Here is a 12,767-nt window from a genome sequence, read left to right on the forward strand (position 1 = left end):
ACTAAACGATCCATCGACTGTGATAAATAGGCGCGGTTCAATTACATATTACATGGAAAAATCGGAAACGTCTCGGCGAGCGAATATATCTACGATTCGAACAGAGCGCGACGCAACGCGGCGATATTCCTTTATTGTGCACGGTGGAATAAAAAGAAAAACTCGGCAAATTTGTTTGTTGGTCCTGTTAATGGTAATTGAACTACAATGCTACATTTAACACTACTAATACTATTATGGAATGACACTCGATCGCCTATGATCGTTCTCTGCTCATTCCCATAGGAAAGTGGCGAATCTATTCAGCGATGATCTGCCGGTGTTGTAAACCGATATCTCTCTATTCGATGCGACACCACGAATCGAACAAATCTTTTGTTTAATGTCAATTCGGTAAATCGATCTATTATACGAAAACGTGAGTCGCTTTTCAAAGTTACGTAGCTCGAAAGACTTTCCTCGACGATCAGCTGATCACCGCTTCAAGAGAGATCGAGTCTGTTAAGATTTAGTTTACGGCAACGCTTCCACTTGATCTCTTGGTATATCGAACGTTTCTGAAAAGCGAAAATTCATGTCAGCGAAATCGGCGTAGCGGTACATCGCTAGGAGACGATGCTATCGCATTCTCGTTTTCGTTTTCCTTACCTTCGGCACAACTGTATTTCATGTTCGACCAGGTGATCATTTCCTGGGAGAAGCAGTAAACGCCGAGTCGTCCGCCCTTCAGTGTCGTATCGTGCAAGTCACCGGAATCGGCGATCAAATTGACACCTTCGTACAGTTGGAATTTAATCAAGCCGATACGCGGCCGATGCATCAGCTGCCATCGGTACGTGGTGCGTGGCTTCCAGCCAACTTTCTTCGGATCTCGCCAAAGTATCTTCGTTTGGTTCGGAACGTCCTGGTTGTGCCAGAGACTGTTCCTGAGATGTATGCCGGGACCGGTGTTGGAGTCGACCAGCTTCAAAACGATTCCGGGATCCGCGTACGCCGGGAATGGGTTCCTCTCCCAATACTGCTGAGCACCTCGCTTCCAAGACACCACGTAGAATTTACGATTGCTCTGGTAGGAGAACACGAAGCCGACGAAATCGTCGTCGCTGTTGTCGTTGATGTAAAAAGTGCCGTCGAAGTCCATGCTGCTTAACACGTCCGGTCCTGTCGAGTCGAAGAGGACACGACCATTGTTACTCGTTCGATTCAACGCGATTGTAGAGTATCGCGATCGTAAAACTCGAGCACCGAGGCTCTTCGCGCGATACTCTCCGAGAGACCGTATTACCTATGGCTAGTCCGGGATCGCTGTTCAAAAGTTGCTGGATCTCGGCACCTTCGTTGTTTATCCTCCACTCGGGATCGTTTTGAGACGATCCGACAGGATCTAGAGCGACCGTCACGTACTTTCGGAAGTCTGTACTCGAGATCATGCTGTTATTCGGACAGTTGTCCTTTGCATCGATCACGCTGTCGTTGTCGAAGTCGTCCAAGCACGCGTCGCCCCTATCGTCGCCTAAAAATCGTAAGTATCGTTAAATTAAAGCCTCGGATCACTCGAATCGACTCGCTCGCTCGCGCTTTCAGCGCGACGAGTTCCAACTTACGAATGGTATGCGCTTGATCCGGATTGTAAACGTAAGGACAATTGTCCTCGTCGTTCGGCACTCCATCGTTGTCCATGTCATCGTCGCACGCGTTTCCTATGCCGTCGTGATCGTCGTCGGTCTGTTCCGCGTTCGGTACGTCCGGACAGTTGTCCCTATCGTCCTGTACGCCATCATGGTCCCTGTCGTTGTCGTTGTCGCAAGCGTCGCCTACTCCGTCACCGTCTTTGTCCGACTGATTCGGATTGGCGACCTTGGGGCAATTGTCGCATACGTCGCCGACCTTGTCGTTGTCGGTGTCCTTTTGGTCTGGATTCGCCTTGCGCGGACAGTTGTCGATGTTGTTTGGAACGCCTGCAAAACGTCTTGTCGGTAACCCCGTGGTAACAACAGCGTACGTATGTACGTACGCAGGTATAAAGTATAAACTATCGTACCGTCGTTGTCGATGTCGTCGTCGCAAGCGTCGCCGATTCCGTCGTTGTCCGTGTCTTCTTGCTTTGGATTCTTCACCGTTGGACAATTGTCGCAGACGTCGCCGACCTTGTCGCCGTCCTGGTCCTCCTGGCCGGGGTTCGCGCGGAACGGACAATTGTCACTGGCATTTGGTTTGCCGTCGTTGTCGGCGTCTGGGTCGCAGGCGTCGCCTATCCCATCGCCGTCGGCGTCTTCCTGCCCGCTGTTCGGTACCGTCGGACAATTGTCCGCGCGGCACTCCGGTAAACTGCAGCAGAGCTTCTCATCCGGTATGCCGTCGTTATCGCTGTCCACGCCGCATTCGAACCCATCTCCCGCCCATCCGACGACGCACTGTCGTGCCGAGAGATTCGATTTCGTTAGAACTTCACGCTCGCGTGTAATCCCGAAACCCATCGATTGGGGGCCGGAGAAAAGGAAAAGTTAGAAGGCGCATCGATTTACCTTGCAAGTGTATGCTCCAGAACCCACGTGCGCGCACGTGGCGTTCTCTTTGCAAACCGTGATCCTGTCGGGGCAGAGCTGGCCGTCGGGCTTGCAGCCGGTCGTTTTGTCGCCAACGAAGCCCGGCAGACACGAGCCGCACTTGTACGAGCCCTAAAAACAAATCGAATCGAAAGAACGATGTAGGGGCAAACAATCTGGGGAGGGTGAGCGACAATATGCACCTTCGTGTTGATGCACTGTACAAATTCGCCGCAGCCACCGTTGTCGGTAGCACACTCGTCAATGTCCTGGCAGACCTGCTTGTGGGTCTTGGCATGATCCAGATCGGTTCCTTCGACGCTCGACCCGTTGAATCCCTTCGGGCAGGCCTCGCATCTGTACCCGGGAGACAGGTTCACGCATTTCACCCCGGGATAACAAGGCTTTGCCAGCTCGCATTCGTTTACGTCGACGCACGACGACGAATCACTGCCGGGACAGCCCGGCAGACAGGGATTCTTCGCGCACGGAGTACTCGACTGAACGCACCGGTACCCGTCGCCGATGTACCCGGCCGCGCAACGACCGCATTTTGGCCCCTGCACCGTATTGCGACAATAGTGTCCCGGCAAACAGGGTGACTTGTACTCGCAAGTGAGCAACACCGGTATATCTAGAGAGTAAGAGCAGAGAGAGAGAGAGAGAGAGAGAGAGTAATCATCAGCGGAACAAGCTGCATAAGCGTGTACGTTACATCTAGACTAGACGATATCTAGACGCAACGAGAAAGCTGGTTGGAGCAGGGTACATTGGAAACTTTACCCACCGGTCTCTTCGGTGTTGCTACAGGCTGCGCAGCTATCGATCAAATATCGAAGATATTTTGCCTCCGCTTTCTGAAAAGGAAAATATCGTTGGAGAATTCTTTGTCTTACAACGAGTAAGGAAATCTGCTGGAAGAAAGGCTGTTCTCACGCTCGATTGTAGCTCCTTCCAAACTCTTCTGATAGCGCCGATCAGATCCTCGATGGAACCCACTATGTAACTCTCTGTCAGATTCTCGGCTGAAAGTTTCGATAGTATAAGTCATACTACATATAGTATATATGTACATAAATGAAAAATATTTCGAGTGATCCCGGGCACCTCTTCCTCTGGGATTCTTGATCTGTATACGTCGTCCCCTTATCCCTTTCTTGTAAAATAACTCCGCCAGATCGATGGAATCCAGCTGCCTTTCGTTGTCGTTCGAATGTCCCCACGTGTGATCGACCCCCTTGTTGGTATCCTTCCATAATCCGTTGTCATCGATCATGCTCGAGGTTCGGTCGTCCTGGTCTGAAATCACCGTTTAGTAAACGCATTCGGAGACTGTGAGAGTATACCTACATACGTGTATAAGAAACACCGTTTTCTTTTTTCAAACGATGCATGATAAGCATTGATAATCATTTAATTTTGCAGAAAGATGGAATTCGTTACCTTCTTCGAGTATAACACTGGATTCAACGAAACTCGCGACCAGGATCGCCGCGATGCTCAACGTCGCGAGAATTAACACTCGCATTTTCAATCTCTTCCGTGTGTACGTTTCCGTTTACTCCGGTTGGTGCTCATCGAATGAGGCGAAGGAATCTTCGGACTCCTTTATACGCCAAGCCTACAAATACTTATCGCGAGTAAATACAGTTCTGCAAATACAAGAGGACATTTCTATAATTACTGCAATCTCGTTTGATCCAAATCTCCGACGATATTGCATTGACTAAGATTAATTTTTATTTTTAAAAGAACGATAACTTATTTCATATTTCCGACCAATTTTTAGAAGTTGGAACAATTCATTTACTACATGACGTGGAAAAAGAAATTTTCAAAACATTGCAATTGGTCGGAAATACTAAAAGTTGTTGTTTACAACTTTTGTTATGCGGGCCTGTATTGAAAATTTAAGGAGCACATTTTCTTGTTCTGTGCCAATTATACATATTCTGAAACTTTCGTCAAAATCGATTGATCTCCATTTCCCGCGAAAGGAAAAAAAAACGCTGAAATATTTGATCTCGATTCGACATAGTTTCTCGATTGTAATAATATTGTACTTTGTTAGAAAATAGCGTGGTCACAAATTGTTATTCGTTGTTATCGGAATTTCAAAATGGTCCGTTGCGCGCATTTTCGTCGCAATAATTTCTCATTTGTAAAGAAGGTTTGTAGGTAAGCATTTGTGGCGCAATGCCCATCAAACTTTTTAGTAAACTTCCTCGTGGTAAATCTCGGTAAAAAATATGTTTGTTACACTTTACACTCCGCAAACGGCTTATGTATACAAAATGTATACAATGCTCATATACTTGGAAATTGCGAATGTTATCGGGCACGCTGCCCTCCATATGAGTCATTATCATTTCGAAGCAAACGAAACAATATCTAATCGTTACCTTCAAGCCGACTCGATTTTCCGAACATCGAATCGTAAAATTCGAAGAAAAATCAGTTTGCTTGAACGATCGGTCCGTTCCGGATCCGGATCCGGATTGGTCCGATTCGAGCCAGATTTTAAACGAATTTGAAATCATTCGCCCGGACGATTGAACACGCTTCCGGGTCCAACTGTTCAAATTTGAATAAGCTCGAATTGCCCGGTACGTTACATAATTATTATTCTATTATTTCTTCGATTATACAACGCTGTAATCTCGTAACATTAAAGAATACTGTGACAGGCATAAAATTGAACGTTCTTTTGTACATATTAGAAAATGTTGATTCGGTTTCAGAGGTACAGAGTAAGTGTTCGAATGTTCGAATTATAATATGTTTCGACTGTTTTCACGTTACCAGGAGCAGGTGAGCCAACGGATAGAAATGATTCTGTACCTACAGCGAACCGCGACCGACGATGATACCAATGTAGCAATAATAAACGATGCACATACGATAAATGTAATTAGACGGCAACTTCATCATCAACTTACCATACTGTCAACGAAACGTCGAAAATGTGGAAAAAGCGTAGAAATAGTGGTAAACTTTTGTCACGATTATTATAACGACCGAAGAATGCGATCATGTGGCCGACGAGGCACGAAACGATGACCCGTGACGAATGTAGAAAATGTTTACGATATTTGGGTAAGGTTAACTTCCAAACAATTTGTTTTCTTTGCTGGCGTTTAAGCTTTCAGAGTGTTAAAGTAAATATACCCGAGGAATAGAAGCGATCATTCATTCGCTAACCCTGTCATTGTTTTAATATCGGTGCGTGTGCGCGTGTTGCGCGTCTTTCGCGTGTTACGCGTGTTACGCGGCAATGCGCCGATTATCCTAAAGCAAGTTGCATTATTTACATATCATGGTAATTATAAGACGACTTTATTTTCTATCTGATACAGAATTGGATGCGTATGGAAGTATGGTGTCTGTTTTGCGTGCTCAAGGTCCCTTCACTAATGAGAAACAGAAATTGTTACAAGAACTCGCTAAAGTTTTACACATTTCCAATGAAAGACATCGCGCGGAAGTACGGAGAGCCGTGAACGATGAAAAATTAGCAACTATAGCCGAACAGTAAGCATTTAAACATCATATTTATTACACCCGATAATATAGCAAATTTTACATTTGAATATTATTTTTTATCCTCTTGGTGTAGATTGAGCGGTCCAAACACTGGCACGGATTGGACTATCGAAGGTCGTCGTGCTATTCCCCTTTTACCACGATTAAAAGCAAGATCCGCTTTCACGACATTAGCAAATAGTTTGTCCCTCGCGACAGCAGCTGCGAACAAAAGGGATCTTCCTGTTCACGAAAAAACAGAGGATGCAAAAGGTTTTAAGGAAAACTATTATCTATTTTGGTAAATGTGTGGTTTTAGTCTGTGTGAAATAGCATACGGTTGTAGAGCTGTAAGTTAAGAAATTCGACGATTCGGCATTTCTTTCGTATATCGTTTCGTGCAAACAACCATTCTTCACTCGGGCATTTAATGTTTCCACAGATATTAGAAGCGAATCTCCTGTGAAAGTGAAAGTGGAGGAAAGAATACTTAGCGATACTGAACTTTCACCTATCAATGATAAGTTTAACGAAGAAAATATTATGGACGAGGTAATCCAATTTATGATTTTTCCTTTGTATTACGTTTCAAATATGTTAACTGTGTCTCGAACGTTACAGATTGCTGAACTAAATAAACAAAATTTGAACAGTCGAAGCAAAGAGTTGAACACGGGTGAGAAATGTACTACCGTGGAAAAACGTAAAACTACTTCACCCCTTCCAACACCTCTACCGAACAAGGTATAGCGATGAAATTCAATTGGTGCGATTCAGTTTAGCGAGCCAAGAAAAGAATGAACGATTATCGCTGTTTTTAGATTTTGGTAGTGTCGACAAATTCGATAGGAACGTTAAATCATGGTGCTACTCCGAAAGGATCTCTGGAAAATACTGTTCAGTTGTCGCGAGTGCCAACGAATTCGTTGCAGCATCATAATTTCACGATAATACCGCTTAACGTTAATTGTGGAGAAGCCGCTACAGGTTGACATACATTTTTACTTTTATAGATCGACAGCATTAGTTTTGTTGAATCACGTTAAAACTTCTACGTTCTAGATCTAGATCCTAAAACAACAATGGTACAAGAAAATGTTGTGAATCGCGTAGCAGTATCGTCTAGTAATCCTACGGATACCGTGGTCCCTGTGGGAACAACGAGTATCGCTAAAACCTCGGGAAAAATGATTACAACGCAAAGTAAACTTAGTACAAAAATTGGGCCAACGATTCTGATGGCCAACAGTGTACCGTGTACATCGGGGAATAAGTTGCAACTTGAAACTCAAGCTACATCGACGCAAAATAGTTTAAGTAGTTCACAGAAAATAGTAGACTCGGATAATTCAAATTCAACTGCCAGTAGCACAAAACGTGTCGTACCCATGATACATCCTAATACGAAACCTCCGATAACTAAAGCTGTTACGACAAGTAATTATCGGTATTACCGCAATAGCATAAAGTACTTTAGAGTTTGCATAGTGAATGAATCTCATTCTTGATCGTTTTTTCCCTCAGATAATGCGCATCGATTAATGTCTGTGTGTCCTGGTACAACTGTGTCGAATGGACCAGGACCACCCCAGCCAAAGCAGACAACAGTCACCTGTAAAAAAATACCTACAACGCTCAATAATCAAATCGCTGCCAAAATGGTACGATTTTTGACACACTTTAAAAAGCAAGAGAGAATGACACAACATAGAGACTTGAAACGATCTGTTTCTAATGTTTTAGGGTGTTACGCTAAATTCTAATAAAACTGTAAATATATCTCATCATCCTAATGCGAAATTAGCATCTAAAACGAATGTGATTGTTATACAAAAGGGTCAAACCAAAGGTGTAACTCTTTCTCATGCAGGCAAGGTATTATCGACGGTATATTATTCAATTCGTAAACTAACAATTTTGTTTCAATGTGACATTCAAGTGTGTGCTCATATATTATTTAGGAAGTACTGGGGAAGGTAATAGTTGGTGGCAAAAATTTGTCTGTCACGAATCAACATAACGCTTCTATCAATGTTTTGCCTCGCCATATTACATTAAACAATGGAGATCAATCCGTAACTATGTTATCAACAACAAGTTTGCCTCAAACGGAACCCGTGACATCCAACACGAAAGTAACGATTCGTTGAATTTACATTGTTTTTATAAATTGATGGTTGAAACCGCAAGAATAACTGGAAATATGATTGCGTATTTTATTTTCCAGTCTGGTAACACCGCTACGTTCAATCTTCGACAAGATGTGTTCGAGAAGAACAAAGCTCTGACCCACCTTTTTGAATCATCCAATGCTCTTACCTCGGAACCTAAGACTGTGATACAAAACGCGCACGCTCGTCTTTCGAAAGAACCAAGTAACACTGATTCGCATGTACAGGATAACGAGATCATTGTAAAAACCGATGCTGTAATTACTTCTGTTAAAGATGAGAAACACAGGTCAGTTTGAAATAATCAAACTTCGTTATGACAATTGTTCTATTAAAGAGTTGCATGTAACACGAACAATTCATTTTTATCGTTACTTTCAAATTTTCTTTTTTCTTTCTTCATAAATTATTCTTTGTAAATTCGTATCACACGATTTATTGTCTGCTTAAATTGTTTTAAACAATTACAGTTACAATACTTTATTATCTTGTACAGATCTTTTATTTACAAATTTTTCTACACTTTTATCCAGTGCGTAAGATTAAGCGCAAGCAACGGTAGCTATTTATTTGAAAATGTTCAATACTCAGTGAAGAGTCGTATGTTGAAATCGACGATTAAGATAATTTATAATAAAAATTTTTAAGAGACTTCAGTAAGTTCGTATAGATATTGAATTTAACGGAGAAAGACTGGATGTATTCCATAACATACGTAATACATACATGTCGAATTGTAGGTATTTAACTCTTAGTAGAGTTTTATCCTTTCATAGAAACGAATAAGTTTCTCGTTTACTAAATCACGTTAATATAAGGATCGTGCAATGACATGCTTCAGAAATTGTAATTCTACACGACTGATTGTTTTACATCTGGCATGTGCCAAATTTGTAATATATATTTACAGTGCTAAGTAAAAAGTTTGTTTCTATGTTTCTGATACTTGCTCACGCTTTATATTGTTCACTTGCTGTAAATATACATACAATGTAAATAGGACATTACAAAAGATAAATAGAATAATAACATTTATATCTTTACGAATTACAATTGTTTCTTACAAATTCTCGAACGGTTGCATTTCTTCTATTCAACTTTTGAGCGAATCATTTCAGTAATTAACAGAAACTTAAAAGTACTTGCTAACGTGTAAATACATAGACGAATATTCTAAATAAGAATAATTAATTTTCCTTTTTCTATTTTTTTTTTACCGATAATATATAGATTTAAAAGGAAGAATCGTAACGTTTTTTCTGATGATAATAACTGCCTATTGGAACTGCTCAAGAAAATAATAAATTAGGTGTTTCTGTATACAATTTTACGAATCAGTATTTCCATCGTTAACGATGACTCGCGATCAGTTGTATATACATACATGTATATATTATGTTTACTAAAAAATATATATATATCGGAAAATGTTTAAACACAGTTTAAACAGTTTGCAAAACATTCCCTGGTCAATGTAACTATCATTTGTATCTATTTTCACAGATAGTTTGCAATGGAATAGCTAAAATATAGAACAAAGATATGCATGTAATAGTTGTCCCTGTTTTTACTGTTTGTAAATAATTATAATAGGTAAATTATAAATTAAAAGAGCCATTAAAATTGTTCATTCTGCGTGTACACGCGATTAGGCTATTACCGCTTATTATGATACTTGTGTTATTGAGACAAACTCTGAAACAAGAAAAAATTGCATTACAAAAGAGAAGTTTATTTATTGGTGAACACGATTGTACATTTTAAAAAATCTTAATATGGTCTAGGAGGTGGTCCGCCTCTCATCATGCCAGGAGGTGGTCCTCTCATTCCAGGAGGTCCCATTGGTGGTCCTCCGCGTCCCATGGGTGGCATTCCTGGTGGCATACCTATAAACGAATAAGAACATTTCATCTTCTCGAGCTAGAGCCTTTTGCGAAAATTCGGAGAAATGATTTTGTAAAATACAAGTAATTACCCATCATTCCTGGAGGTGGCCCCATCATTCCAGGTGGAGGACCTCCCACCGGCATGCGTGGAGGACCACCAGGATGCATTTGCGGTGGCGCTGAGACTTGACCTCTGCCACCCGGTGTCATAATCTGTTGCGACGGACCGCCTACACCTCTGACAGGTCCCTGCAACCCGGTAGGTACACCAGCAACATTGGCAGGCATACCGCGTCCAGCCGCACGACCCATACCAGGCCCTGCGGCTGCTCCAGGAATCGGTACCCTAGGCAATCCTTCTTCCGGAGGTGGAGGACCCTCTACCGTCAGAGAAACAATATTTTCTCCTCTTAAAAGTACAAAGCCTAGCACACGTTTGTCTTCCCTCTCCGGTTGCTTTGTATTCTTTGGTTTAATTTTACGAAATTCCTCACAATCTCCAAGTATAAGATTCATATGTTTATCGAATGCTTTGAACGTGCCAATGAATGTCCTAGAGTCTTGAAGTATAATTCGGACTCTGTAGTTAATGTGCTGTAACATCTTGTTATTCTTGCCGATCGTCTGAAACGAAAACCGTTCTATGAGGTTATGATGACAATACGTTTGTAACGCTATAAATACTTGTGCTCCGATATCTTTTACTTACCATTTTGATGATTTCTCCCTTGATACGTCAAAATTAGAAACCAGTATTTGTCTGTCGACTATTATGTGAATAATTACGAAAACGAAAGAATAACAACTTGTCGGCTTCCACGGATTTGATGGTTCGCCTCAACAATATAACTTTGCCACATGAAAGATGGCGCTATCCTATGATTTTTTGTAGGGAGTTTGGCGCTAGTGTCGCCATTCCCCTAGGCCGCGCCTAGGGAGAGCACAGACAGGGAGTTGGCAGTCCTACTCAAGGTTACCATACACAAAGCGTAACACAAGGCCTACATAATTATAAAAACTTTTTTAGAAGCATTTATTTTAGCACCAATATAGATTGTACAATAACAGCACTAGAAATGTAAATCTTTTCTTTTTATGACACTTTCTCTTTGTATTCCTTACATTACGTTAGGTTTGTATTGTTTTACGATGATTTTCCACCTTAACGTTATATTCGAGGGATCGGTACAATCGGTACTTGCAGTATTTTCAGCTAGAACTTTATATTTATTTGTTGGTATTTTCCAACTACATGGTAACTCATTGCTATCCGATGATTTGATATGATTTTGATTATAAATTTTTTTACTTAAAGAACTTGTACCAAATATAGTTTTGTCCTTAGATATGTGCAAAGGACACGAAGCTTTGGGTAATTTTTTACATTCTTTTAAATCTGAATGCAAATTGCTCATAGTATTCGTTATTTCTTTAATTCTACTACTACTGTAACCGGTAGTTAAAACGCTTGTCTTGTACCTCTCGTGTAACTCGCTCATGTCTCTATCAAAATATAAATATTTACTGGGAACGTTATTTGTAATTCTATTTTGATTTAAGCTGTCGTAATAGTATAATATCGATTGTGTTTTCGAAGCATCAAAGAACATAGCGTTCTCTTCTGTAGCATTTGATAATCTCTCGGTTTTTTTGTCAAGCTGATCACTGTTAGTCTCTAATGTATCCTCTTGTGATCCGAAGGAGATGAATGGCACACGTTTCACAACGAGTTTTTCAACAATGTAGTCGCATTCTTGAGATTTGTCGTTAAGAATGCTTTCTTGAGAATTCTTCTCGCGAAAAACTTTAAAGCAACTAAAAAATAGTTTGTAACATTTTCCTTTAGTGCCGGAAACGGAATAGTTTTTGGACGAATCAGAAATTTCAGTTTTAATTGAAATAATGGGCTTTCGTAATTTGTTGTTCTTCATTTCAATAATACTTTCACCGTGGATATAATTTAATCACATTACATAATTTGAAATTCTTGGTCAACGACGCTAAAGCTCTGTCTGTCATCTCGCTGTCAATTTGTCATGGCGTTTACGGAAAAACAATAGTTTTTAACTGGCGTAAACGATTTATGATCTTTTCTCGAGTAAACGTTCAAGTACTCGAGCGAAGAAACGATTAAGAAAGTACTTTTTATTTTAGCATTTTACATCGGTTTGATATATATATTTTTAACGTACGACAGTATTTCTCTATCCCGCCTAAGCGAGCCGCTTTCGTTGTATAAAATATCAACCAGAGAGGAAATGGGTCGGGGATTTAGTGTCCCCACTTTTCTGCATCATCTCTTTAGCTTGGAACTGAACCTGCATCATCTTTTTAGCCTGGAACAGAACCTGTATCGTCTTTTTAGCCTGGACCAGAATCTGCATAATCTTTTTAGCCAGACCATCGACGAGATATTTAGAAAGACTGCCAGCCCCGTGTTAAAATTGATATTTTGTGCCTTCTTGTTCTTAAAATTGATTATTTCCGACCGGTGGTCCATATAGGTACATATATGGTCTAAGCTTCTCGTGGATCTAGTTGCAACATTTATCGTTCGTTAGCGCAGAGGGCGTAAGAAATCTAGTTGTTGTTAACGATGTCGGTATTTCAGATCGTGAAACACGAAACCCCAAATGGTGATT

At 41.2% G+C, this 12,767-nt stretch overlaps 4 protein-coding genes across 4 annotated transcripts; 1 reads left to right on the forward strand and 3 right to left on the reverse strand.

Annotated features, from left to right (window-relative positions):
• Positions 1-162: 162 nt before the first annotated feature.
• LOC143355106 (cartilage oligomeric matrix protein-like) lies at positions 163-4,123 on the reverse strand. Its single transcript, XM_076789622.1, has 11 exons — positions 3,990-4,123; positions 3,654-3,845; positions 3,483-3,571; positions 3,334-3,403; positions 2,750-3,180; positions 2,526-2,678; positions 2,042-2,414; positions 1,605-1,958; positions 1,286-1,513; positions 649-1,161; positions 163-557 (listed from the first exon to the last, which is right to left on the reverse strand). The coding sequence occupies exons 1-11, from the start codon at positions 4,072-4,074 to the stop codon at positions 514-516; spliced, it is 2,532 nt and encodes an 843-aa protein (XP_076645737.1). The 5' UTR covers positions 4,075-4,123; the 3' UTR covers positions 163-513.
• A 1,292-nt stretch (positions 4,124-5,415) lies between these two features.
• On the forward strand, positions 5,416-9,177 carry LOC143355089 (uncharacterized). Its single transcript, XM_076789595.1, has 11 exons — positions 5,416-5,642; positions 5,903-6,077; positions 6,163-6,341; positions 6,511-6,620; positions 6,690-6,812; positions 6,890-7,055; positions 7,131-7,505; positions 7,593-7,729; positions 7,812-7,943; positions 8,030-8,203; positions 8,296-9,177. Exons 1-11 carry the CDS (start codon positions 5,579-5,581, stop codon positions 8,536-8,538), a joined length of 1,878 nt encoding a protein of 625 aa, XP_076645710.1. The 5' UTR covers positions 5,416-5,578; the 3' UTR covers positions 8,539-9,177.
• Positions 9,178-9,950: 773 nt separating this feature from the next.
• Smb (small ribonucleoprotein particle protein SmB) lies at positions 9,951-10,994 on the reverse strand. Its single transcript, XM_076789596.1, has 3 exons — positions 10,835-10,994; positions 10,215-10,749; positions 9,951-10,125 (listed from the first exon to the last, which is right to left on the reverse strand). Exons 1-3 carry the CDS (start codon positions 10,835-10,837, stop codon positions 10,010-10,012), a joined length of 654 nt encoding a protein of 217 aa, XP_076645711.1. The 5' UTR covers positions 10,838-10,994; the 3' UTR covers positions 9,951-10,009.
• A 249-nt stretch (positions 10,995-11,243) lies between these two features.
• LOC143354853 (uncharacterized) lies at positions 11,244-12,130 on the reverse strand. Its single transcript, XM_076789230.1, has one exon. The coding sequence runs from the start codon at positions 12,054-12,056 to the stop codon at positions 11,244-11,246; it is 813 nt and encodes a 270-aa protein (XP_076645345.1). The 5' UTR covers positions 12,057-12,130.
• Between the last annotated feature and the right edge of the window lie 637 nt (positions 12,131-12,767).

The sequence above is a fragment of the Halictus rubicundus genome, chromosome 6 (genome assembly GCF_050948215.1).
Source record: "Halictus rubicundus isolate RS-2024b chromosome 6, iyHalRubi1_principal, whole genome shotgun sequence".
In the NCBI taxonomy this organism is placed as follows: domain Eukaryota; kingdom Metazoa; phylum Arthropoda; class Insecta; order Hymenoptera; family Halictidae; genus Halictus; species Halictus rubicundus.